Source organism: Myotis yumanensis, unplaced genomic scaffold, assembly GCF_028538775.1.
Source record: "Myotis yumanensis isolate MYYU_CA2020_CCGP unplaced genomic scaffold, mMyoYum1.0.hap1 SCAF_17, whole genome shotgun sequence".
In the NCBI taxonomy this organism is placed as follows: domain Eukaryota; kingdom Metazoa; phylum Chordata; class Mammalia; order Chiroptera; family Vespertilionidae; genus Myotis; species Myotis yumanensis.
The window spans coordinates 16,141,903-16,167,639 of record NW_027223768.1 but is presented as its reverse complement, the minus strand read 5'-3'; the positions used below and the strand labels follow the sequence as shown (position 1 = coordinate 16,167,639).

The window sequence follows — 25,737 nt, the reverse complement described above, 5'->3', positions numbered from 1 at the left end:
TGTCAGACTGAATGTTTTATTTCAACAGACATCCCTGGTTAAAAAAAAAAAAAGGTGGAGGGAGGGGTTCAACATTTCATCACACCCAATAGGGAGCAAATTCCCGTCCAAGAACTCTGAGCCCCTTCTGAGGCATCACTCGAGTCTTTGCTAGCTCCAAGACAGAAAGGAGCTGAGTTTTCTAACTTTTGTAAGAAAAATCTATCAAATATGTTCATTCTCGCAGAGGCGAGGGCTAGATCCTCGAGGAAAGAGGTCCTGGGCTTGGAGCAGCCGGTGTCCCCGAGGCGGGGAGGCCAGCGGGCTACTAGAGACCCTGGGATCTGCAGTCAGGTCCGGAGCCTAGAACCCGTACTTGGCTTGGGTTTGCCGGCGGCTGAGCTTGTTCTCGGACCAAGTGTTCTTCAGCTCCAGCTCTCGCTCCTTAGCCTGTGGCAAGGAAAAAGGGGCAGGGGAGAGTCAAACTGAGGTGTGTTTTTGTGTGTGTGTGTGTGTGTTTATATATATATATATTTTTTTTAATTGATTTCAGAGAGGAAGGGAGAGGGAGAAAGAGATAGAAACATCAATGATGAGAGGGAATCATTGATCGTCTGCCTCCTGAATGCCCCCTACTGGGGATCAAGCCCATAACCCAGGCATGTGCCCTTGGCCGGAATCGAACCTGGGACCCTTCAGTCCACAGGCTGACGCTCTATCCACTGAGCCAAACCGGCCAGGGCTGAGGTGTTTGTTTTTTTTAAAGAATATTTTTAAATATTTTTTTTTACTTATTTTAGAGAGGAAGGTAGAGGGAGAGATAGAAACATCAATGATGAGAGAAAATCACTGATTGGCTGCCTCTTGCACACCCCCCACTGGGGATTGAGCCCACAATCTGAGCATGTGCCCTGAATCAGGAATCGAACCATGTCCTCCCAAACTAGACAAAACAATCAATAAAAGAAAAAGAAAATTATAGGCCAATATCACTGATGAACATAAATACAAAAATCCTCAACAAGTCCGGCCAATGTGACTCAGCAATTGAATGTCGACCCATGAACCAAAAGGCCGCTGGTTCAATTTCCAGTTGGGGCACATGCCCAGGGTTGCAAGCTCGATCCCCAGTAGGGGGCATGCAGGAGGCAGCCATCAATGATTCTCTCATCATTGATGTTTCTCTCTCTCTCTCTCCTTCTCCCTTCCTCTCTGAAATCAGTAAAAATATATTTTTTTAAATATAATAAAATACAGCACAGGGAATATAGTCAATTCATATATATAAAAGCTTAAGCAACCAAACGACCAACCAGCTGACCAGTCGCTATGATGTGCACTGACTACCAGGGAGCAGATGCTCAATGCAGGAGCTGCCCCCTGGTGGTCAGTGTGTTCCACAGCCAACCTCCTGCAGTTCCTCCCCCAGCCAACTGCCCCGATCAGCCCCCATTGGGACTGGGCGAGATGGCCCCAATCGCCAGCCAGGCCAAGGGATCCCCAGCCATGCACGAATTTGTGCACCAGACCTCTAGTCCTATCTAATAAAAGACAAAAAGGGTAATTAACCGTACCTCTGCTACGCTTCCCATTGGCTAATCAGGGTGATATGCAAATTAACGGCCAACCAAGATGGCGGCCGGCAGCCACGCAGCTGAAGCAAACATGAGGCTTGCTTGCTCCAGTGATGGAGGAAGCCAAGGTTCCCAGCCTGCCATGGCCTGCCGCGGCCCGGCTCTGAGCTCCGGAAGCAACAATGTTTCAATTACAGAAGCTAAACAAACTCCAGATACCTACTTTCAGCCGGCCGCAGCCTCAGAGCTGGGAGCGCCAGTGACGGCAACAATATTTCAATTATAGAAGGTAAATAAATCCCAGAATTTAAAAAAAAGAAAAAAAAGGAGAGGCTGGGAGCTTCAGTCGCCCGCTAGCCTGAAAACGGCCCTCAGCCCTTCACCCAGACTGGCCAGGCACCCAAGCGGGACCCCCACCCTGATCTGGGACACCCTTCAAGGCAAACCAGCCGGCCCCCACCCATGCACCAGGCCTCTATCCTATATAGTAAAAGGGTAATATGCAAACTGACCCTAACAGCAGAAAGACTGGAATGACTGGTCACTATGACACACACTGACCACCAGGGGGCAGACGCTCAATGCAGGAGCTGCCCTCTGGTGGTCAGTGCGCTCTCATATGGGGGAGCTCTGCTCAGCCACAAGCCAGGCTGATGGCTGCCAGTACAGCGATGGTGGTGGGAGCCTCTCCTGCCTCCTCAGCAGCACTAAGGATGTCTGACTGCAGCTTAGGTCTGCTCCCCGCTGGCAAGTGGACATCCCCCAAGGGCTGCCAGGCTGCCAGAGGGATGTCTGATTGCCATCTTAGGCCCAATCCCCCAGGGAGCAGGCCTAAGCCAGCAAGTGGTCATCCCCCAAGGGGTCCCAGACTGCGAGAGGGCACAGGCCGGGCTGAGGGACACACCCCCCCCAGTGCACAAATTTTTGTGCACCGGGCCTCTAGTATTATAATAACTATGTATGGTGCCAGATGGGTACTAGATTTATTGGGGGAACCACTTCATAAATTACATAAATGTCTAACCACTATGCTGGACGCCTGAAACTAATATAAATTAAACTAAAATAAATTTTTAAAACCCTGTGATAAACTATTTCACTCCCTCTACGTTTATGTTTTGGACAAACTGAGTTTATTTTAAGCACCTGTACCTGAGTCTTACATGAAGTGAGAATGACACAGAGTAGTAATTCTGAAGGACACACACACTCCTAGTGGCCACATGGAGAATGGCAGAGGACGCCTTCCCAGAGTTGGTGCCTGGCACCTGGGCTTTTAGCTCAGCCTTTAAATTCTCAGGTTTATAGGGATCCTGCCAGGCAGGCCAGGGCTCTCAGTGCTCTCACCTGATGAATCAGATATGTGATCTGGTGTTTCCGCCGCTGCTGGCCTGTTGGCTGCTCACCTTTCTTCTGCAAGAGAAGACAACACAACCATTAAGCCACAGGAAGAAAAGCAGAAGTTTTTCAGGGGCCCAGATGGTGCAATGATAGGGAATGGGAAACCAAAGACACTGCCCAAGTCCTGGGGGGAAGAGTGTGTCTGGAGCTGTTTTTATGCCTATACACTTACAAAGCAATTATTTTTATTAAAGCTCTTATGCAAAAAACCCAAGCTCAGAATACTTGCCTGAAATAGCCTGCTAATATCCCCATTAGACTGGAAATACTCTGTCAGAACTCTGTCTTCTATTTCTTAATAACCCCATCCCACCCCCACACCAAGCTCTGCCCACAGTGAACACTTGATACCAGTTTTGCCTATAGTCCATCTAAAACAGCTTAAGTGCCAGAGCATAGGCCTCCCTCCCCTCTCACAACCCCTCAAGCCTGTTCATCTCTGTCCCCTACTCCCCAGTCAGTCCAGATGTCTAGCCCGTCTCTTACCTACTGTTTACCAAACTCTCTACCATCAAACTCTCTACCTTTGGCTAAATCTCCACCTCCCCCGTCCTAGTAAGTACCAACAGCTTCCCTGGAACTAGAATTTTCACCATCTCTCCAATCATCCAACCTCCACCCGTAACTGCACTGAACCACTAACCGAATTATGATGCAAAAGATCTACTGTCAAAATCTGTATTGGTCCGGGCTTTCATTCTGTGCTTTTTCTGTCCTCTGCCAGTGTTGTCTCAGACTAGAAGCTTCCTAATTAGCCCCACCCAACTCCCAAAACTCTCTGGAGTCTCCTCAGCACTTAAGTAATCAATTTGCACGGTAATCATTTACGCTCAAGTGTCCTTAAATCTGTTTTCCCCAACTACACTGTAAACTCCGCAGGGACAAGATCCACATCTTTATCTTCGTTTTTATTTTTACTTTATTTTTTTTAATATGTTTTTTATTCATTTCAAGAGAGTAAGGAAGAAGGAAAGATAGAAACATCAGTGAGAGAGAATCATGGATTGGCTGCCCCCTGCACGCCCCCTACTGGGGATCAAGCCCAAAACCTGGGCATGTGCCCTGGTGCCCTGACCGAGAATCGAACCGTGACCTCCTGGTTCATGGGTCAGCGCTCAACCACTGAACCACACTGGCCGGGCTTATTTTTATTTTTTCTAATCCTCACTAGAGAATACATTTATTGATTTTAGAGAGAGGAAGGAAGCAAGAGAGAGAGAGAGAGAAACATCGATCAGTTGCCTCCCGTACATGCCCCAACTGGGAACCAAACCCACTCCCAACAGGAGACTGAACCCACAACCTAAGTATGGGCCCTGACTGGAAATAGAACCTTCGACATTTCAGTGTACAAGATGATAACAACCAACTGAGCCACAACGGCTAGGGCCTGTCTTCTTTTTAAAAAATCTAGCTCAATACAATGAGATGGTGGAAAGAAAACTTAGACCAGGGAAAATAGCTAACTCCAATTCCTTGCTGCTATTTAATGTCATTTAATGTGACAGTTAAAGATGAGAAACATAAAACATCCAGCGCCATCCTTGGCCCACAATGAGCGTTAACAACAGTTGCTACTGCTATGTGATAACTCTCTCCACCCACAGTTAGTAGAGCATGCTCTAAGTGGTTTTTCCAGTAAACAGTGATGGATCTACGCTGATCTAACCACTATCCTTTGCTCAGTCCTATATGACCGCCAGCATTCAGTTAAAACAAATGGCTAGGGCTCAGATGGCCATCTGTGGCTGCAAATAAAACAAACGAGAGAAGAAGGGAATAAGATGCCCGACCTTGGCCTTGCTGGTGCTGGGCTGGAATCCAAGGTTTCCCCACATTCTGCCCCCTGTGGCAGACTCATAAATGTCCACGTTTGCTGTACTCAGCTACTAGGTGAAGAGATGGTCATCATTCTGAAAGATGACAACTAGTCCCAAGAAGGTGGGAGTGTGGTGTGGGAATATGAGGGATATAGCGTATGAAAAGACCCCACAAGTGCCCTGGCCAGTGTGGCTCTGTTGGTTGATTGTCATCCTGTGTACCAAAAGGTTGTTGGTTTGATTCCCAGTCAGGGCAAATGCCCAGGTTGTGGGTTCAATCCCCAGTCAGGGTATGTGCGGGGGGCAGCTGAACGATGTTTCTCTCTGACATCAATGTTTCTCTCTCTCCTCTCTCCTTTCTTCTCTCTCTAAAATCAACAAAAACATTAAAAAAAAAAAAAAGACCACAGATGGCTACAATAAATAATGGGAAAAAAAGACCACAGATGGCTACAATAAATAAATAAAGGAGAGAGGAGGGGTTGCACACTGAGAACCTAGGACCCAGGACTTCTGAGCTCTGTGGTGCCCATACCTCAAAGATATGCTGAGCCAGGTCCCAGCTTAATGGGATGGAGAAAGGGCATGACAGTAGGGAGAGGGTAGGGCGGCTATGGATTCTATCCAGCCAGGGAAGAGGCCACAACATATTAGCATCTTCCCAACTGGGAAACTGCTCCACCATTTCATCTCAGCAACCAGACTCCACCGTCCAGATGGAGAGCAACGTGCTGCAAAGTTCTGGAAGCAGGAGCAGTGTCTGTGAGGCTCAGTGTGTACGCTAATACCACTGACACAGGTGTTTGCTAAATGTGTTGCTGACAGTAACAGTACGGAGCAGGACCAAATTTTGCTCTGGGGCCTCCCAAGTTGGCCACTCAATAGATCTTTCCCACTTACTTTGCTGAATGACTTCATGGATTTCTCTTCTGTCAATGACTTGGTCATCCACTGCTGCGCCCCACTGAGCTGGTCATCACCTTTGATCTCCACAAAGTTGATCTCCTCCCTCCCTCGGTTCCTCTTGCCCTGCAGCCGCTTAAACTGGAAAAGGAGAAAAAATGCAGGAGTGGGGGATTAGGATCAGGAGATGTGGCTAAGGACCCATATGTTATCAAATCATTTCGTGACTCCCCAATTCCCCTGCACCCTCATTTCCCCGCTGTAACATCTGATTTCACCCTGCCCACCACCAAGCTGCCCTGATGCCAGATGCATGGCTACTTCTCAGTTCTCCTGGACTCAGGGAGAGGAAGGTCAAGAGACATTTCCAAACATAAATGAGTACTGAGAATAATTTTATGAATTTGTACTCAAATTACTATAAATTGTATCTGCCTAAAGGATTGCATGCAGTTTTCAAATGAACAATTTGGGATTAAAAAAAATCTAGGAATTCTCCTCTGCAAATCAGTTCTTTTTACATGTCTGTTCCTTCTCATTGGTTTGGTGTCACCAATTCAGCAGACCCCACACCAGAGCAGACATCAGAGAGGGAAAACATGGAGCTGCATAGAGCAGGAGCTTCATAGGAAAAGGCCTGACAAATCTTCTAGGAGACCACTCACTCCTCTTTCCTCTTCCCCCTCACGAAGCATATAGATCACTCCACAGTCACCCAAAGATGTTCCGGGAAGGGAGTGTGGGTGCTGAGGAATCAAATTAAAACATCTGGACTTCAGTCAGACCCAGGTCCTTGTCTGAGCATTAACGAGGCCTCTAGGGTCACTTTACCCACAAAAAACTGACTTTTGCCACTGGATGAGCAGCTCCTTTATGCCTCTTAGGCTTAGAACAAAAAGAACCTAACTATGGAACTTGTCAAGAAGGACATAAGCCTGGCTGGTGTGGCTCAGTGGTTGAGCATCAATCTATGAACCAGGAGGTCATGGTTCAATTCCCAGTTAGGGCACATGCCCTGGTTTCGGGCTCGATCCCCAGTGGGGGGCATGCAGAAGGCAGCTGGTCAATGATTCTCTCTCATCATTGATGTTTCTCTCTCTCCCTCTCCCTTCCTCTCTGAAATCAATAAAAATATATTTTTAAAAGCACTATTTAGAAAAAAAAAAAAAAGGACATACACAATATTAACCACAGGCAGAGAAGTATGCAAAGGTATGCACACCTTTTTGTGAACAGGTAAGTAGAAATTGATTTTTGTTGTTGTTGCACATGCTGGCTGGGCTAGAAATTTTTTTTTAAGAACCTGCATGCAAAGAGGAAGCAGCCTCTATTTCCAGCGCCCCCTCCATAGGCTATGACATCCCTGCAGATAAAACAATACTTTATAACCTGAACATGGCCTGATGGCCACAGGACATTGGGCTCTTATATTCCCTTGCACTGAGGTTAGGAAGCTCAGCAGCAGCGGATCCGGTTACAGGAAACACAGGGGTTATTTAGTGTGGCTGCTGTTCCTTCCCAAAATCCATTCTCCCTTCTCCTGTCCTGTGAACGAACCCAACATTTTGGCCAGGTCTATTACCACTCAACCAAAAGGCTACATGTCCTAGGCTCCCCTACAACCAGTAAGGCCATGTGACCAGATTCTAGTCAATGAAATAGGAGTGGAAGTGAACTTAGAAACTTTTGGGACGTCTCCTAAAAGGGGAGGGAAAATGTCTCTCCTCTTTCCTCCCCACCCAGCTGCGGAGGGCTAGATGGAATGCAGATGTGGCAGCTGTAGCCTCAGTTGCTATCACTGACCATAAGAATAAAGGCCACAACCTAGAGGTGGCAAAATAATGATCAGAAGGGGACTGGACCCGCCTACTTTGTGGAACTGTCCCACCAGTCCTGCCTGGCTTGCCTACTCTAGTCTTCTTTTATGAGGAAAATAATTACCTTCTCTTATAGAAGCCCTATTATTTGGAGATTCTCAGTTACACGCTACCACACCTAATCCTAACTGAATAGTTTTAAAGAGAATTTCCTTTAGCTTCCGATTTGCCTGTGGGTCAAAGATGGTCACTTGCGCTTTGTTAACTTACTGCTTCATCATCGATAAAGGAGGCATCTGAAGCAATTTCCTGGGGGGGTACCAGGGTCGGGTCCTGTACAGGATAGTAGCCACCACTGTAATAATCCTGCAGCCAAGGAAAGAAAAAAGCACATCAACTGAGGGCACAGTGGAGAGGGAACAAGGTCTGCCCAGGAACTGAGAAAACCCTCATCAAAGAGGTAATGGTGACGCCCACACTACAGAGCTCAGGTGGACCAGTTAAAGGCACAGAGCCTAAGGACCTCTCCCACAATTCAAGAACAATTTCTGCAGCTTTTCTGATATGCATCATCCAGACAAATGGGAATTTTTTAGGAAAGGGTGACAAAAAATAAAGATGTTCTCTCCTGCTTCAGTTTACACCCTGCTCCCTAGGCTGCCTCCCAAGAGTGATTCCCACCCTTTACATCTACTGTGCCCCCAGCTCTGCTCCTCCTGCTCATAAGACTCTAATAAGCTCTGTGAGAGGGGGCAGAAGATGTGAGGGCATGCCATTCCTGCTCCTCATTCTATTTAGGGCCTCTAGACACAGGGAGACTGCCTACAATGAATGGGCAGGAAGGCTTCCCGATCTCTGATGCAAAAAACAACCACTATATGGAATTTACAAAGCTGGGAACAAAGCAAGTTTGTGTAACCAGATTTTTGGTTCAGGAATCTGATGCTTCTCCCCTTAGGGGTGAGCTATGCAGATGTCGTTGTGGACCCTAGAAGAAGGCAAGGCCCCTGCCGAAGCCAAGCCAGGCAACCATAGGGCTGAGAAACTGTGTCTACCCTGCCCACACTTTTTCTAATCCTTCCACCTTTGCTCCAAATTCCAAACAAATGCCCCTGAAAGAACATTCACTTTATAGTGAGCTAAGTGGAAAATAAGGTTTAATAATGACTAAATCAAAATACTATATAAAAATCCAGAACGATTATGATTTTCCGTAAAAGTACAGTTGGCCCTTGAATAACAGGAATTTGAACTGCATGGCTCCACTTACATGTGGATTTTTTCCAACACTGTAAATGCATTTTCTCTTCTCTAGCTTACTTTATTGTAAGAATATAGTATATATAATACATATAATATACAAAATATGTGTTAATCAACTATTTATGTTATCAGTAAAGCTTCCAGTCAACAGTAGGCTAATAGTAGCTAAGTTTTTGGGGAATGGAAAGCTTTAAGAGGACTTTTGACTGCAGGGAGGAGGAGGCATCAGCCCCCTAACACTCTCCTTGTTCAAGGATCAACTGTATTCACAATAACATATTTACATTACAGGGCCCCCTAGTGTATGTAAACAAGGTTTCTGATTTAAATAGCATCTTTTTTTTTTTTTTTTTTTTTTTTCCTAAAAAGGTCAAAACACTCTCATCTTCCTTCCTTCTAACAATGTTTAGGGAAGACAGATTGTCCCTGATTAGCTATGGGATACAACAAGGTTTAACAGCCAATATCTAGGAAACACAATTGTTTGAGTTTCTGATCTGAAAAGGGTCCCTACCCATGCCCAAACTGAAAATAAGATTAACACTGACCAGAGAATCACAGTGGTCGAAAGGGACTTAAGCCTTCCAACTATCCCAGGCCAGCAGGAAACGTGCTACAGCTGCCCAGCTGGGACCAGCCAGCCAGCTGCCTCTGCAAGTCCCCAAACTCCTGGGATCCCTCTTCATCTAAAGAAGCTCTGACTGCTGGGAAAGTCTTAAACCTATTCACAAGCCGGCACCCTGTACTGTTACTCTCTGAGGCCACACAGAACAACCTAAATAGCTAATCCAAATAACATCTGAATGAAAAGTTGTAACATTTATTGAGCATTTACTATGTTCCAGGTACCATGTTAAGCTAATGTAATTCTCCTAGCAATCCTATGAAGTTGCCACTGTCATCCCCATTTAACAGCTCAGGAATCTGAGACTCAGAGACAGTGGAGGATTTGCCCAGACTCATAGCTTGGGATTCAAACCCCAAACCACCCTCAGACCTCATTCTCTATCACAGCCCAGCTGATAGCCCCCTAATGTCCCCTCTCCAGGGCCTTACTGGGTCCTTTCAACTTCTCATGACTCAGTCGAGGCCTCTCACCAATCTCCTTATTCCCTTGTCATTCAACAATCCAGATCCCCTCCTTCCTTCTCAGTCCCACCTCTCCCCTTCCTTTCTGTGTTCTCTGACTTTCCACCTCCAGAAACTCTTCTTGGACTCATTACAACTAGAAATCTAGGCCACAGTTCACTGATCTTCATCATCCACATCTGCACAGCTATCTTGATCTCTAAGATTAGAGACCACTCCTCTTCCACCTTCTCCCTATCTCTCACCAGCCCCACAATAGGATTTTGTTTTCAGAATAAAGGTGTCCATTATGTGGTTCTACCTGTCAGACTTTAAGACTTGGGAAATTTTAGCCCAATATGGTTCAGAATAAAAGTAGTATGTTTTGAGGCCTGAAGGTACAGGAAAACCACTAGGAGATTTTTTAGTTCAGCCAAAGTGATGCCCCAGAGGCTGTAGCACGGGCTCAAAGCTCTCCCTGACCGCCATGCTCCAACGATCCCTCCTACCCACCTGATAATAAGCACCAGCGGCATTGGCATCGCCATATGTGGAGAACTGACAGTAGCTGTAGTCGTCCCCAGGCTTGGGCATCCAAGGGGCCCCACTTGAGCCTGCTGCCATCTTGAATTCGAGGGGCGCATTGGCTGCGTCATCCTGGAAGGCGGGCTCTGGTTCCGTGCCTGGAGGCAGCTCTTCAGGGACAGAGGGAATGGGGTAAGGGTATGGCTCAACTCCAGGTGGCTCAGCCTTGTCAGGGAGGGAGAAAAAGTTCTCAGGGGCTACTTCTTCATCACTGTCGTCCTCCTCCTGTGTGATCTGCTTCGTCACCTGCAGGGCAGCACTCTTGGCAGCAGCCTTGATGGCGGAGGGCGACGGCGTGGTGGTTGTGGTGCCCACAACAGGGGCGAGAGAGGAGGGCTTGGTCTTAGAAGCCTGCCTGGAGGGCTTAGTGTCAGAGGAGCCATCCGAGGGTTTCCGAGAGAAGGCATGGGGCAGGAGCAACCTGTTAGTCTCTTTCACAGTCAGGTTTTTAGGTTGGGGAAGCAAGGCAGACAAACCAGTCCCCTGGCCAGATCCCTGGTGAGCCCGGGTCAGGGAAGCCGGAAAGAAAGATGACAAGTGAACCGTTATGACATGTACTGCTAGCGTCAAGAACAAGAATTACAGATATGTGCTCGAGCCTAAAACCTTATCAGCCCTGTTGCCTTCTCACCTTCATCTACTCCAGTGATCCAACCTGGGCCTAACTCCTATCTCAGGCCCTTCTTTTCTGCTGGCTGCTTCCCCCAGGTAAGATGTCATCCCTGTTTTCCTTGGCTCCATCCCTACCCAGCTCCATTGCCCTCTGCCACAGAGCCTCCCCTGATTGTGTTTTTGTCAAATATGATGCTCTCAACCTCATCATCCTTCTTCCCCAAAAAGCCCAGGGCTCTCTCCAGCTATTCACCTAACCTCTCTCCATGTCCTGAAGGTTCCTCTTCACATGGGAACCTGCTGCTGCCTTTGGATTGCTCTAAAGTCAAGAACAAGGCTCTGTCCAAGAGACATTCATACATGTTGCCAAATGGTCCCTCCTTTGCCCAGGGAAAGCCCTAAAGATGTGTGACATTCAGCTCGTTTATGTCAGAGTCAAACATTTAACATATCATAGACTCTCTCAGATTCTGCTTTCTGTATGCTACAGGGCCAGCCTGGCCTAACTGTAAGGCTGCGGAAAGGCCAGTTTGAAAAAGGAGAATGGAATAAGGTCACTGGTCTTGGAGGACCAGTGTACTACATCCCTCTCAGCCAAGAAATGCCCAGAATACATAAATAAGATTTGCAGTCAAGCAGGCCAGGCCGAACTGTTCATCCGGAAAATGGGCTCCTTTCCCTGTTCACAGGGTTGGGTCACTCCAGTCTGACACAGCCCAGAGGCTCGGAGTCATAGGAACCGGAATGAGGTTCCATACGGAGCACGTCCTCAGGAGAGCTCTGAAGGGTCTGACTTCTCAGATGACACCTGGATTCATGGCTACATCCCTTTGCAATGATGGGTCCCCACTCTGCCTTCAAGTTGAGGGTTTCTCTAACCACTCGTCTCTTCCTACCACCCCGAGGACTGCTCTTTACACTGGGGTGCCCTCTGGTCCGAGCCAGCGTCCTCCCATCACTTTCTGTGCCCGTCCACCTCCTCCAGGAAGCCATGTTGATAGCATGGTCCTACATGTGAAGTAAACAGGAAGAAAATCTTGGGAGCCCGAATAAAGAAACGGGGGCGGGGGAAACAAAGAAAACAGCAGAGACCATCTCCTGGCACCGGCTGGTGGAGGACCTCTGGTCTTGACGACGGAGCAGCAGCCAAATGTAACAGTTAGGAGCCTGGACTCCATAGTCAGACCACCTGAGTCTAATCTCAGCTCTCCAGCCCTGCCTCGCCCCCCACAATTATCTGACCTTCAGCAAGTTCTTTAATCTCTCAGTTTCCTCCCATGTAACACATGGATGATGATAACACTATGACAGGCAATATTATAAGGATTAAATCAATTAAATGCTACTAAAGCACTTAGAACAGTGCCTGGTACACAGTAAGTGCTATTGAAGTGTTTATTTTCTAGTTTAAAAATGAGACAGGGAGAAGATGAATAATTTTAAAATACAGATGTTCTCGAAACAAACTCATTAATACAGAGAACAAATGGATGGTTGCCAGATGAGAGGGGGGTTGAGGGGCTGGATGAAAAAGGTGAAGGGATTAAGAAATACAAATAAGAGTTATAAAATAGTCATGGGGATATAAAGTACAGCATAGGGAATAGAGTCAATAATATTGTAATAACTATGTATGATGTCAGGTGGGTATTAGAAAGGTGTGATCATTTTCTAAGTTATATAAATGTCTAATCACTATGTTGTACACCTGAAACATAACACTGTATGTCAACTTTAATGGAAAAATTAACATTTTAAAAATAAATTACAGATGTTCCCTAACATCATTTTGCCCGATCCATTGTTTCTATCTTTCCTAGATAATCCTTTTACCTGAAACATAGTGAATCAAACTGAGCTCCAATCCATCTCCCTACCACTACCTGTCCTGTAAGAGGTAACACTACCCCACTAAAGTGAGGACAGGGCAGAGAAGCACAAAGTCTGATGTTATCAAAGAAAACAAAATCGTACTGAAACAGTTGGTCCTCAAATGCCTGCGTTTGTTCTAAGCCTGATTTGGAAACTGCTGGGCATCGTAAATCCTGTCTTTTAGGAAATAATATGGGAAGAGAAAGAAATGGCTGCCGTTGTGTCATGAAGCTTACCTGAAGGACAGTTTTCTTCTTTGTGGGTTCATCTTCCTCGGAATCTGACTAAGAGAAAAAGAAATGGAATAAGGCCTCGCTGTTTAAGGACAGTGGGGGAAACATTCAATACAGCACGTGTGTAGGACTGTGTCCACCTCTGGCAAGGGCACCACCACCCTCAGCCCAGGCCACCAGCAGAGCTCCCGTCCTGCTTTCACACATCTTCAGAGAACGGGGGATGTGCTGACCTCCCCTGGTCTTTCATTCTCTTACCCTGTTGCACCAATTTCTATTTCTTTATATTAAAACTATTTTCTCCCATTTAGTCTTTGATGGAAATAAAAAGCTATACCCATTCTTCTTCCTATAAATCTGTCCACTAGAAGATGAATGGGATTTGGCCCACAATCTCACCTAATCTCAGCTTCATTTCTAAAACCACTTATATAGACTACATAACCACAGGGCTGGGGAACTCCTGTGGGATTAAGTGGTGTGTTAACTACTCTTCTATGAGGCATTAAAGGTCAAAGCCATTGGAGAAATCCATTCCCTCTCCAAGTATGATCTATTATCTGCTGAACAGTTGTTCGTGTCCAGAAAGAAGGCTAGCAAATGATGACTGTGAGAATTTGGGCAAGACAGAAGGTCATCTGTATTATCCCTCTGACTCATCAGAACTGTTTCAAATACAAGCTCTCACACTGAAAAATATCCTAAACTTTTAACTCAATACTAATTCTTAGTATCTTCAACTACCAGAAAGATGCAAGGCATATGAACAAGAGCTTTAACATTTCATTTTTAAAAGTAATCCCTGCCGAAACCGGTTTGGCTCAGTGGACTGAAAGGTCCCAGGTTCGATTCCGGTCAAGGGCATGTACCTGGGTTGCGGGCACATCCCCGGTGGGAGATGTGCAGGAGGCAGCTGATCGATGTTTCTCTCTCATCGATGTTTCTAACTCTCTATCTCTCTCCCTTCCTCTCTGTAAAATATCAATAAAATATATTAAAAAAAAAAAAAGTAATCCCAAACCAAGAACCTTAAAAGCTTTCCATCTGTTCTCAGGACCTTGATTTGGGCATCTATAAATAAAGATGATTAGGCAGGAATCACCTCCAAGATTCTACACAAATTCAAACCCTCTGCTTATCTTTTTCAACTGACCTTCCCATCTCTCTTTCTGGATTTGTCTGCTATCGGATCTTTTTTTTAAATTTTTTATAATATGTTTTTATTGATTTTAGAGAGAGAGGACGAGGAAGAGAAACATTGATATGAGAGAAACATGAATAGGTTACCTCCCTTACACACCCCGATTGGGGATCACACCCACAACCTGGGTGTGTGCCCCGACCATGAATCAAACTGGCGACCTTTCGGTGGATGAGATGACGCTCAACCAACTGAGCCACACCAACCAGGGCTACCAGGATATTTTAATCATCATTACTGAGAACTTACTATAGGGCCTGACTGAGTAGCTCTGTTGGAGTGTCATCCTGATACGCCCAGTTTGGGGGTTCAATCCCTGGTCAGAATCAAGCAATAAATGCATAAATAAGTACAACAAATCAATGTTTCTCTCTAAAATCAATCAATCAACCAATAAAAAGAACCTATTCTATGCAGGACTGAGTGCTAGATAGTGTACACAGGGCTTCCGGACTGGTGTCCCATGGCTGGGTCAAAGCTATGATATGGGTCTACTCAGCCCACAGGCACCTGGCAGGGCTTGGAGTACACAGACTACAGAGGCAAGCCCTGGGCCAGGTAGTCAGTGTGCCTCAGAGGTTTTCTGTATGTGCCAGGACATGACAAAAGTCCCTTCCCTCAAGGAGCTTACAGTCTGGTAAGAATAATGACAAGCACCCAAATAACTAATAACTAAAGGCAGTAAGAGTTAAGGACATCAAGTGTGGTTCAGATATGCCTTCAAAGAATCTGTTGTTCTTACATTTGTGCTTTCTTTCATGTAAGTCCCTTGCCTTCTCTCTCCCTATACCTATATCACTACCACCACCCACTCTCCTGTCAATCTGCACCCCTGTACTTCCTCATTCAAAACTCCTGAGAAGATGCCGAAACCGGTTTGGCTCAGTGGATAGAGCGTCGGCCTGCGGACTGAAGGGTCCCAGGTTCGATTCCGGTCAAGGGCATGTACCTGGGTTGCGGGCACATCCCCAGTGGGAGATGTGCAGGAGGCAGCTGATCGATGTTTCTCTCTCATCGATGTCTCTAACTCTCTATCTCTCTCCCTTCCTCTCTGTAAAAAATCAATAAAATATATTAAAAAAAACAAACAAAACTCCTGAGAAGTCTTCCGGGCGAGTCTCACCTTGTTCTTTCTGACTCGGTGTCATTCATTTGTTGAGGTGGGATCACACTAACCCTGATTTATTTGTGCTTGCTTTGGAAACGTTACATTTTTCATGTGTATGTTCTCGCCTTGCCTCGCCTCTGACAGCCAAGGCCCTATAGTTCAATATTGCCTCACAGTAGTCAATACATAATAATTTTTTTAAATTTATTGATTTGAGAGAGAGAGAGAGAGATAGAGAGGAAAGGGAGAGAGGGAGAGAGAGATAGAGAGAGTTAGAGATACATGGATTTGCTATTCCACTTATTTATGCATTCATTGGTTGATTGCTGTATGCGCCCTGACTGGGGATTGAACCCACAACTTTGGCTGATCGGGATAACACTCCAACCAACTGAGCTACCCGGCCAGGGCCATAATGACTTTAATTATTAAGTGCTGTCAAATATATGTGAGGGATAGGATAGGGTAGTAGAGGAAAGGACAGCCATCTGCTGAGTCCCTGCTATGTGTCAGGCAATTTACGCACAATCGTTCATTTAATCCTCACAGTAACATTTCAAGGCAGGCATTAGTATCTCAATTTTACGGGTAAGAAAAATAAGGCTCAGAGAGGTCAAATATGACTGAATCCGTTCTGGCTCCCATGTTTTTGCAGCAACATCAAGCTGAGCTGTCTGTGTTTGTCCAGGTTTGAGATCCACACTGACCAGATCCTACGAGCTTCCACAAGACTCAGCCAAGAAAGTACCACGCACAGACTCAGAAATACAGGTTTGAGTCTCAGCTTTGCCACTTACTGGGTAGGGAATCCCCCAATAAGCCATTAAACTAACTCTCTAAGCCTCAGTTGGAAATACTTATCCATGTCGCAAAGATGTTCTAGAGATTGCACGAGCTGCTCTGAGAGAAAATGTATACAGTAAACTAATATTCAAAAGAGGTCAAGGATTATTCTCTCTAGTCTGCCAAGGTGTCAAACTCAACCAAAGAAAAAGCCTTAAGCCCCAAACACCTAAGCATTTTCAACCTTTTCTCTTAGTTCCACAAACTCCCATTGCATCAGGTCTTCCTGATCATCTCCCATCTTTTTACCACGAAGGTTTATCTTCCTTCCAGCAGACCACAGAGTACCACCCCATTATGGGGTATATGAGTGTCTCATGAAGTCCCCAGGCACGTTTAAACTTTAACATCTTAGCCCTAGCCTGTTTGGCTCAGTGGATAGAGCATCGGCCTGCGGACTAAAGGGTCCCAGGCACATGCCCAGGTTGTGGGCTCAAGCCCCAGTAGGGGATGTGCAGGAGGCAGCCGATCAATGATTCTCTCTCATCGTTGATGTTTCTATCTCTCTCTCTCCCTCTCCCTTCCTCCCTGAAATCAATACAAATATATATATTTTTTAAAAAAACACAAGTTTAGATACCACTCAAAACACTTCTGGGCATGTGGGGGCCTGATTGAAAACTAACAGGAAACAGAAGGAAAGCTCAGCAAGGAATTATCCAAATATTCACAAAAGATAATACATTTTGGTTTAGAGTTCCAAAAAGCAGAGCGATGAGTAATCCAAATGATAAAAGATGTCACATATTCTCCTGTCACCCTGGGAAGGATGGAGGGAGGAGGAAATACAGCTGCCTTGGAGCATTTGAAAAGAAAATCAATTCAGCTTCTATAGAGAACTGGCTAGAAGCAATGGGCTTAGCTTAGGCACACGGTACTTAACTTAGACTCAAGAAGAACTTCCTTGATGGTGAGAGGTACAGAAACATATCGGGGGTTTTTCTTTATCAGAGTAAAATACATATAACATAAAATTTACCACTTAACCACTTAAGTGTACAATTCAGTGGCATTAAGTACATTCACAATGTTGTATAACAAACACCACTATTTCCAGAACTTTTTTTTAATATATATTTTTTTTATTTCAGAGAGGAGGGGAGGAGAGAAAGAAACATCAATGATGAAAATCATTGATAGACTGCCTCCTGCACCCCCCTCCCCCACTGGGGATCAAGCCTGCAACCCGGGCATGTGCCCTGACCAGAAATCGAACCATGACCTACTGGTTCAGAGGTCGACCCTCAACCACTCAGCTATGCCCGCCAGGCTTCAGACCTTTTTCAACATCCCAAATAGAAACTCTGTACCTACTAAATGATAACTCCTCATTTCCCACCCCCACCCTCCAGCACCTGGTAACAACTCTTCTACTTTCCATCCCTATGAATTTGCCTATTCAGGTTCCTAGTATAAGTGGAACCATACAATATGTATCCTTTTGTGTATAGTATTTACTTAGCATAAGGTCTTCAAAGTCCATCCATGTTACTGCATGTATCCAAATTTCAATCCTTTTTAAGGCTGAATAATATTCCTCAGTATGTATCTCTCATACTTTGTTGATCACTCATCTGTTGATGGGCACGGGGGTTGCTGCCATCTTTTGGCGCCTGAGAGTAATGCTACTGTGAGCAGTGGTGTACAAGAACCCGTTTGAATCCTTGCTTTTAACCGTTTTCACAGAGGAGTGAAATTGCTAGATCATATGGTCATTCTAATTAACTTTTTGAGGAACCGCCAAACTGTTTTCCCCAGGAACCTATTACATGGAAGTTGTGAAGCCAACTCCTATAGAGCACTACAGACCAGCGAATGGCAACCTAAGTGGGTCTGTGCCATGGGACCCAGAGAAACGGGCAATGCTAGAAATACCAGAGCACCCAGGGCTGGCAGAAGTGTGCAGGGCCAGAACAGGCATTCCTGAGTTTTGGAGGCACAAACTGATTGTGTGTGTCTCTCTCTCTCTCTCTCTCTCTCTCTCTCTCTCTCTTTCTCTCTCTCTGGCTAATCCTCACCTGAGGATATTTTTCCACTGATTTTTAGACAGTGGAAGAGAGGGGAGAGACAGAGAGAGAAACATCGATGTGAGACACATCGGACTGGTTGGCTCCCACCCCCCAAGATCAAGCCTGCAATGGAGGTACATGCCCTTGACTGGAATCGAACCCAGGACCCTTCAGTCCATGGGCTGATGCTCTATCCACTGAGCCAAACAGCCAGGGCTCTTAAGAAGAAAGTATTGTATTTCTTCTTGGCCTCACAAGAGCCTGAACCTCAATGGCCACCACTGTCCCCTCTGCTCTAGCTGCCAAGAGTGACAAGACACACACACCCCGAGACTGCTGAGCAAGAACGGAAACAGACACTTTCCATTAAGCTAAGCCCAGTGGGATCTGCTGATCTATCAGAGCCTCATTCCCCATGGCGGCCTCTCTCTTATCTTCTCAGGCTCTGGTTCTCACAGACTGCCTCTCCAAAAAGCAATCACTAGTTGCCGGGGCCAGGAGCCAAGGAGGAAATAAGGGCCCAAGCTCAGACAGACAGAGACAAAGAGACAGACAGTCTCTCTCTCTCTCTCTCTCTCTCTCTCTCATCTGTCCCCTCGCCCCCCCCCCCCCCACTCCCCACCACACACACACACACACACACCCCTCCACTCCAGGCTCCAAACTCAGGTCAACTAGATTCGCCAACGTTTTTTACTCTTTGGTCTGAAACACCTTCTACTCACATCTGCATTTTAGTTAGGTTATCATTTTCTCTCCCATTTTGCACTCCTCATTGTATTGCTTTCCTATTTCTGTCTGCCCAAGGCTCTTCTCTTTTCAACAGGCAGAACAAAACCTATCTGGGTGCATATATGACTTCTGCTACCACCAAACTGTGTGATTTTAGGCAAATCACCTCTGTTCTCTAAACTTCTATTTCCTCATCTATAAACTAGAAACAATACCTTCCAGAGTCAGGAAGTGCCTCGCACAATGTCAGGTGTTAAGCAAGTGCCCCACAAGTGTTAGTGAGGCACGCATTCCTTTTCTATTCAGAGCTAAAACTTAGCTTAAACCACTGCAGTCAACTCTTAATTATTTGGTTAACAGAAATGACCAAAATTAGTGAAAAATCAATCGCATAGCTTCAGCCTTTCTACTATCTGAGTAAACAATCTGAAAGTATGGGTAATACTAATCCAAATAAGCCTAAATTCCTGGTTGCTTTGGAATGCACATTCTGTCAGTAGACTTACTCTTCTAAGTTTAGCTTTCTATATTCTATTTTAGTCTAATTTTGGTTTTCTATATTCTATTTTAGCCTAAGTTTGGTTTTCTATATTCTATTTTAGCCTAAGTTTGGTTTTCTATATTCTATTTTAGAAGTCTGTATCCTCTAAGCCCATGACATCAACAATCGACCAATGTCTGGAGGTAGCTTGGGTGGAAGCAAGAGTAAGAAGGGAAGCCGAAACCGGTTTGGCTCAGTGGATAGAGCGTCGGCCTGCGGACTGAAAAGTCCCAGGTTCGATTCCGGTCAAGGGCATGTACCTGGGTTGCGGGCACATCCCCAGTAGGAGATGTGCAGGAGGCAGCTGATCGATGTTTCTCTCTCATCGATGTTTCTAACTCTCTATCTCTCTCCCTTCCTCTCTGTAAAAAATCAATGAAATATATTTAAAAAAAAAAAAAGAGTAAGAAGGGAAAAGAAGAGGATGAAGTATCCACTTCAAGGACCATTCCTAACTCCTCAGACAAATCAAAAGCTGAAATGTGATTCTGCCACGCGCCTGGAGACAGAATATGATACTAACCTATCCCCTGACTGCAGCTAATGGATGAGTGACCGAAATCAAACCAATCTCTCCCACAAAACCAGAATTGGGACTAAGATTGTAGTTCAATCTGGCTGACCACTAAAAAGAAGGGAATGAAAAAACAAGAAGGTGTGGTGGCCATCTTTCACCTGCAACAAAGGCTAAGAAGAAGCAGAGGGAAGTGGTCTGCAGATGAATGAACCAAATGTGCAAGAAGCTGTGCGGGTCCCAATTCCTGATCCGAGCACTTTCTGAGGTACCTCAGTACATTTGATGCTTTACTATTTAAAGTAGCTTGATGCCGAAACCGGTTTGGCTCGGTGGATAGAGTGTCGGCCTGCGGACTGAAGGGTCCCGGGTTCGATTCCGGTCAAGGGCATGTACCTGGGTTGCGGGCACATCCCCAGTAGGAGATGTGCAGGAGGCAGCTGATCGATGTTTCTCTCTCATCGATGTTTCTGACTCTCTATCTCTCTCCCTTCCTCTCTGTAAAAAATCAATAAAATATAAAAAAAAAAAAATAAAGTAGCTTGAGTTGGTTTTTGATACTTGCAACCAATTAAATCTAACTAATTCCCAATCTGCTCTGCCTCTTTTATTCCCCAAATAAATGGCATCACTGCTCTCCCAGTGGGCTGGGCCAAAAGGCAGGGGTCAGCCCTGAATCCTCACCTGGATCCATGACATCCAATCAACCCCCTAGTCTTATCACTTCTACCTCCGAAACAGACCGGGAGCCTCCAGTTCTTTCCAGGCCCTGCTACACCCTTTTCCAGACGGCCACCATCTCACACACTGTGTCTCTGACAGTCTTGCTCCCTCCAGGCCTTTCACCATCTGTGATCAGAGAATTCTCGCTCAGCCTTTAAGGGCTCTTCACTACCCCAGAATAGAAAGGCCTTTGCACGGCATCTAAGGCATATTATCATCTGGCCTCAACCCTTTTCTCTCTGTAACCCCTTCTTTTTTTCATATATATATTTCAGAGGGGAAGGAAGAAGAAAAGAGAGAGAGAGAAACATGAATGATGAGAGATAATCATTGATTGGCTGCCTCCTGCCTACTCCCCCACTGGGGATCAAGCCTGCAACCCAGGCATGTGCCCTTGACTGGAATCGAACCCGGGACCTTAGTCCCCAGGCTGACGCTCCATCCACTAAGCCAAACTGGCTAGGGCTGTAACACCTTCTCTCATCACTTCCCCTGCCCACCCATGGGCTCCAGTTGCTGTACCTTCAGGTTCTCCCACAGCATTTTCATTCTCTCTCCCCTCTAGGCTTCTGTACATTTTATTCCCTCTGCCTGAGGGGCTCCTCCCCAGTCCACCGCTCTTTCTCTGGCTACCTCCTACTCATCTGTCTTCTCTCTCTTCAGCTATCTCCTCTTTCTGGAAGCCTCCCCAACCTCTGGACTGGTGTGCTCCCATGGCACCAGCTCTATCCTCTGACTTGACCTGAAATCCATTTCCTTGTTGGGCTCCTCCAATAGACCATACGCTCCTTTTGAGCAGGGTCTACCATGTTCACTGCTATACTCTTAGCTCCTGGCAGAGAAGGAGCTCAATATTGAGTTAATTTAATTAATAAAAGTTCAGCGTTAATTACTTCTACTTTAGCACCCAACTCTAAAGGGAAATTACTTAAGGAAACCTAATTCATTTATTTAAACGTGTACTGAGAGCCTACTAGGTGTAAGACGCAAAGCTTAGGTCCAGAGGGGCTGAGACCCGGAGGAGGCACAATTTCAGAGGCGAAGGTCACCCTCACCTGATCATCTTGAATACTCCTAGGCTATCTTCTTTCCCCAGGAATTACGTGTTCAGAGAACAATAATAACTTGAACAGAACAAAGTGGGAAACGGAGCCAGCTGAAGGCCAGCATGCGACTTAATTTTAACTATCCATGTCACACAGTTCATCTCAGAAACTTAGTGAATTAGACTTACAAAGAAGGGATAGAGTTAGGAGTCCTCAGAGTTTGCTGCCATGTCAGCCAGCCTAAACGGAAGGCTCAGTAGTCCCCCCACCAGCAACTTCCCTACTGCTGCCTTCCCAGACCTAGAAATGAGCCTTTCCACGTCACTGTGGTAGGAGGCAGCTGCCCCTTCCCCCAGACACCACAGTGAGGCTAAGGTACAGTCTGGGGAGAGAACTGTGAAGAGGGGAGAAAAGAGAATGCCAAGGAAATGAACCTATTTTCCTCTGTCATATTCAGGGGCTTTCCTTTGTTTCAGATTAAATCCAGGTCAAAGTAAATTTCAGCGTGGCAACAAGAGGCTTTTGGACCCTAGACTTAAAAATGACAGACTCAGGTGAGAAAGGAGGAGGAATAATCTGGAAGAAAGTTTGGAACAAGTAGGGAGGGAGATTCTGGAACCGCCCTTCCCATGAATAATCCGTATTTATTTGAGTTCATTCACTCAGAAGATGCTTAATAGTACTATGTGCCAAGCATTGTTTTAAACCACTCGAAGTGGTTCTCAACCTTCCTAATGCCGAGACCCTTTAATACAGTTCCTCATGTTGTGACCCCCAACCATAAAATTATTTTTGTTGCTACTTCATAACTGTCATGTTGCTACTGTTATGAATCGTAATGTAAATACCTGATATGCAGGATGTGTTTTCAGGGGTCGCGACCCACAGGTTGAGAACCGCTGCCTAGAGACATCGTGTGAATAAAATAAACCATAAGCCATGCCTCTGTGGAGGCAACGAAACTAGACAGTATACTGCCCGGCCGGCGTGGCTCAGTGGTTGCGTGTCAACCTATGAGCCAGGAGGTCACCGTTTGACTCCCAGTCAGGGCACATGCCCAGGTTGCAGGCTCGATCCCCAGTGTGGGGCGTGCGGGAGGCAGCTGATCAATGATTCTCTCTCATCATTGATGTTTCTCTCTCTCTCTCCCTCTCCCATCCTCTCTAAAAAACATACAAAAAAGTAGACAGTATGTTAGGCGGTGGTAAGTGCTATAGAGAAAAATAAAACAAAGAAAGGGGTGGGGAAGAGTGGGTGATAGGAAGTTGCAATTTAAATAGGTAGTCTAGGAAGTCCTCACTGAAAACATCTTTTTTTAAAAAATATATTTCTATTGATTTCAGAGACAGAGCCCGCCACCTGGGCATGTGCCCTTGGCCAGAATGGAACCCGGGACTCTTCAGTCTGCAGGCCGATGCTCTATCCACTGAGCAAACCGGCTAGGGCAGAAAACATGTCTTTTAAGCTAAGAACTGCAAGAGGAGAGGGAGAGAACATTAGGATTCTGGGGAAGAAACCCAGGGACCAGGAAGCACTAAGAACGGAAACGGCGCCCAGGCAGCGTTGGAAGTCTGAAGGAAAGCAGTAAGAAAAGATCAAGAAGCTTCTCTTGGGGGGTTCCTGAAGGTAAGCCAGGGACTGACCAGTTAACTTTTCAGAAGAGAAAGAAAGGAAGGAACTCAGGATAACTCTTAAAACACTACCTGCCCATCCCGGCTGGTGTGGCTCAATGGTCAAGCATCAACCCACGCACCAGCTCCATGACTGCTCAGGGCACATACCCGGGTTTCGGGCTTGGTCTCCGGTCGGGGATGTGAAGGCGGCAGTCGATGGATGCTTCTCTCTCGCTGTTTCTATCTGTCTCTCCCTCTCCCTTCCTCTCTCTGAGATCAATAAACACACACACATATAAAACACTACCTGCCCCGATCCCCAAAGTATTCCAGAAAAGGCCTTCTAGTTTTCTGCTCTAATAAACAGAAAATATAAGCTTGGCTGCCTCTTCTAGAAATAGTCCCCAAGCATCCTAACTCACCTAAGCTTGACAATACCCGAATGGTGAAACTGAGTCACGGACCTGGGGTTCAGACAGAGCCCCTCTGCCCTCCACCAGGTAAGATCTTACACGCTCAACACCTGTTTCTCAACTGTAAGAACCCGAGTTCTGTCGTATTTGAAGGAAGGGTCAAAGCCTGCCCAACGATCTGAACTCAACAAATACTCCATTTCTTCCCTAACTCCACTCAGAAATAGAATCCAGGATCCCTACCCTTTTCCTTCAGACCCTGATGCTTGTAAGTCCCGCGGCAAAGGGAGAGGTTAGTCTCGAGTTCAGCCTAAGGGCTTCAAGAATCCTATCTCCTGTCACTTCCCAGGTCCCAGATGTGATGCTGCTCTCAGCGTAAGAGGGAAAACAAAACAGAGCAAAAAACCTGGCCCGAGGTAGAGGATGCAACAAGAGGGAGCAGAACCAGGTGTCCCGAGGCCTGAGCCTGGGTCTCAGGCCCAAGTGATGGGGTGCGTGCGACCCTTCTGCAGGCGGGTCCAGCCTCGAGAAGCCGCATGCACCAACCCCTTCACGCCCCGAGGGTGGCAACCTTCAGCTCAATTCATCGCGCTGTACTAGGAAGCCAGTGGCTGGAGTCGATGGAAGCGTTCATCGGTGGGAGTCTTGCCTACAGCTGTGCCCATGCCCACACCCGATGGAGTGTAGGGGTGCCCTCCTCGATACTCACATCCCCCTTATGCAGCTCCGGCGCCGCAATCTTCACGGGCTCCGTTCTCTTCTTTGGCTTGGGAAGCCCCAGGGGGGGCCCGGCACCGCCGATAGGGGGGGGCAGGCTGAGGCCAGGGCCCAGGGCCGGGGGCAGCCCCAATCCCAGCCCCTCCCCGACTCCCGCAGCTTCAGCCGGGCTCACGCCTGGAGGTGGGGGGAAGCCTCCCAGGCCGAAGGGCAAGGGGGGAGGGGGCTGGAGCCGGGGGTCTCCGCCGGGTGGGGGCAGCAACAGCGGAGGGGGGAAGGCGGGGGCTAGCATCTGAGGGGGCGGAGGCAGCAGGGCCGGACCCTTCGGTGGGGGGAGAGAAGCGAACAAGCCCCCTAAAGTCGGTCCAGATGTGGGTGCCGCCGCCTCCTCCTCCGGCTCCGCTTCATCCGGCTCACTTTCATCGCTGCTGGCATAAGCAACCAGCGACATGGCGCCTCCGCTTTTGGGGGCGCCCTTGCCGGCAGACTAGGCCTACTTGAGACCGGGGATGCCCGGAGGCCTAGTGGGCCCCGCCACTTGGCGGGGCGGGGAACCGTAAAGTCCACCTTCTCCCTACTCGAGGGCTAGCCCCGGCAGTAGCCCATCGCCACAGCGGATTTCCACCGAATAAGACTTCCCTCTTCACTTAGGCTCCCAGTCCCGGGCAACTACACACAGCTAATGGCCGCCGCGTCACTCCGCCCCCTCCTTCCCTCTCTACCATACGAACTACAACTCCCAGAAAGCTTTGGACATAGCCCCATTCTCCGCCGCAGGGAACTCGGTGCAAGGCCCGGCGGGAGTTGGAGTCCGAGGAAGGATTAAGGGTTGCGCCGAAAGACAGATGGTCCACCCGCCTCTGGCGCGAGGTCTTCTGGGATGAGTAGGTTTTTTCGAGGGGAGATGTCGCCCGACAATTCCTGGGTGACTACCAGCCCCGTCGGTCACCGCGGTAATCACGGAGGCAGACAGGAGAGCCTTTCGGTTCTTGAAGTTCCCTAGGGTAGCCACTTGAGCGCTAAGGTTTATGGGAGTTGTAGTGCTCGTCGATACTGCAAGTGATGTCGGGAATGAGAGGGAGTCTGGGAAGGTGGCGGATTAGGGGCCAGAGGAGAATAGCTTAAAGAGAAAGTGCTACGGAAATAAACT

At 47.0% G+C, this 25,737-nt stretch overlaps 1 protein-coding gene across 1 annotated transcript; it reads right to left on the bottom strand.

The window, feature by feature from the left end:
• Positions 1 to 25,298, bottom strand: PRCC (proline rich mitotic checkpoint control factor). The gene is made up of 7 exons (XM_070396501.1): positions 24,580 to 25,298; positions 13,131 to 13,178; positions 10,339 to 10,905; positions 7,765 to 7,860; positions 5,675 to 5,818; positions 2,901 to 2,966; positions 1 to 429 (listed from the first exon to the last, which is right to left on the bottom strand). Exons 1-7 carry the CDS (start codon positions 25,036 to 25,038, stop codon positions 343 to 345), a joined length of 1,467 nt encoding a protein of 488 aa, XP_070252602.1. The 5' UTR covers positions 25,039 to 25,298; the 3' UTR covers positions 1 to 342.
• Positions 25,299 to 25,737: the final 439 nt, after the last annotated feature.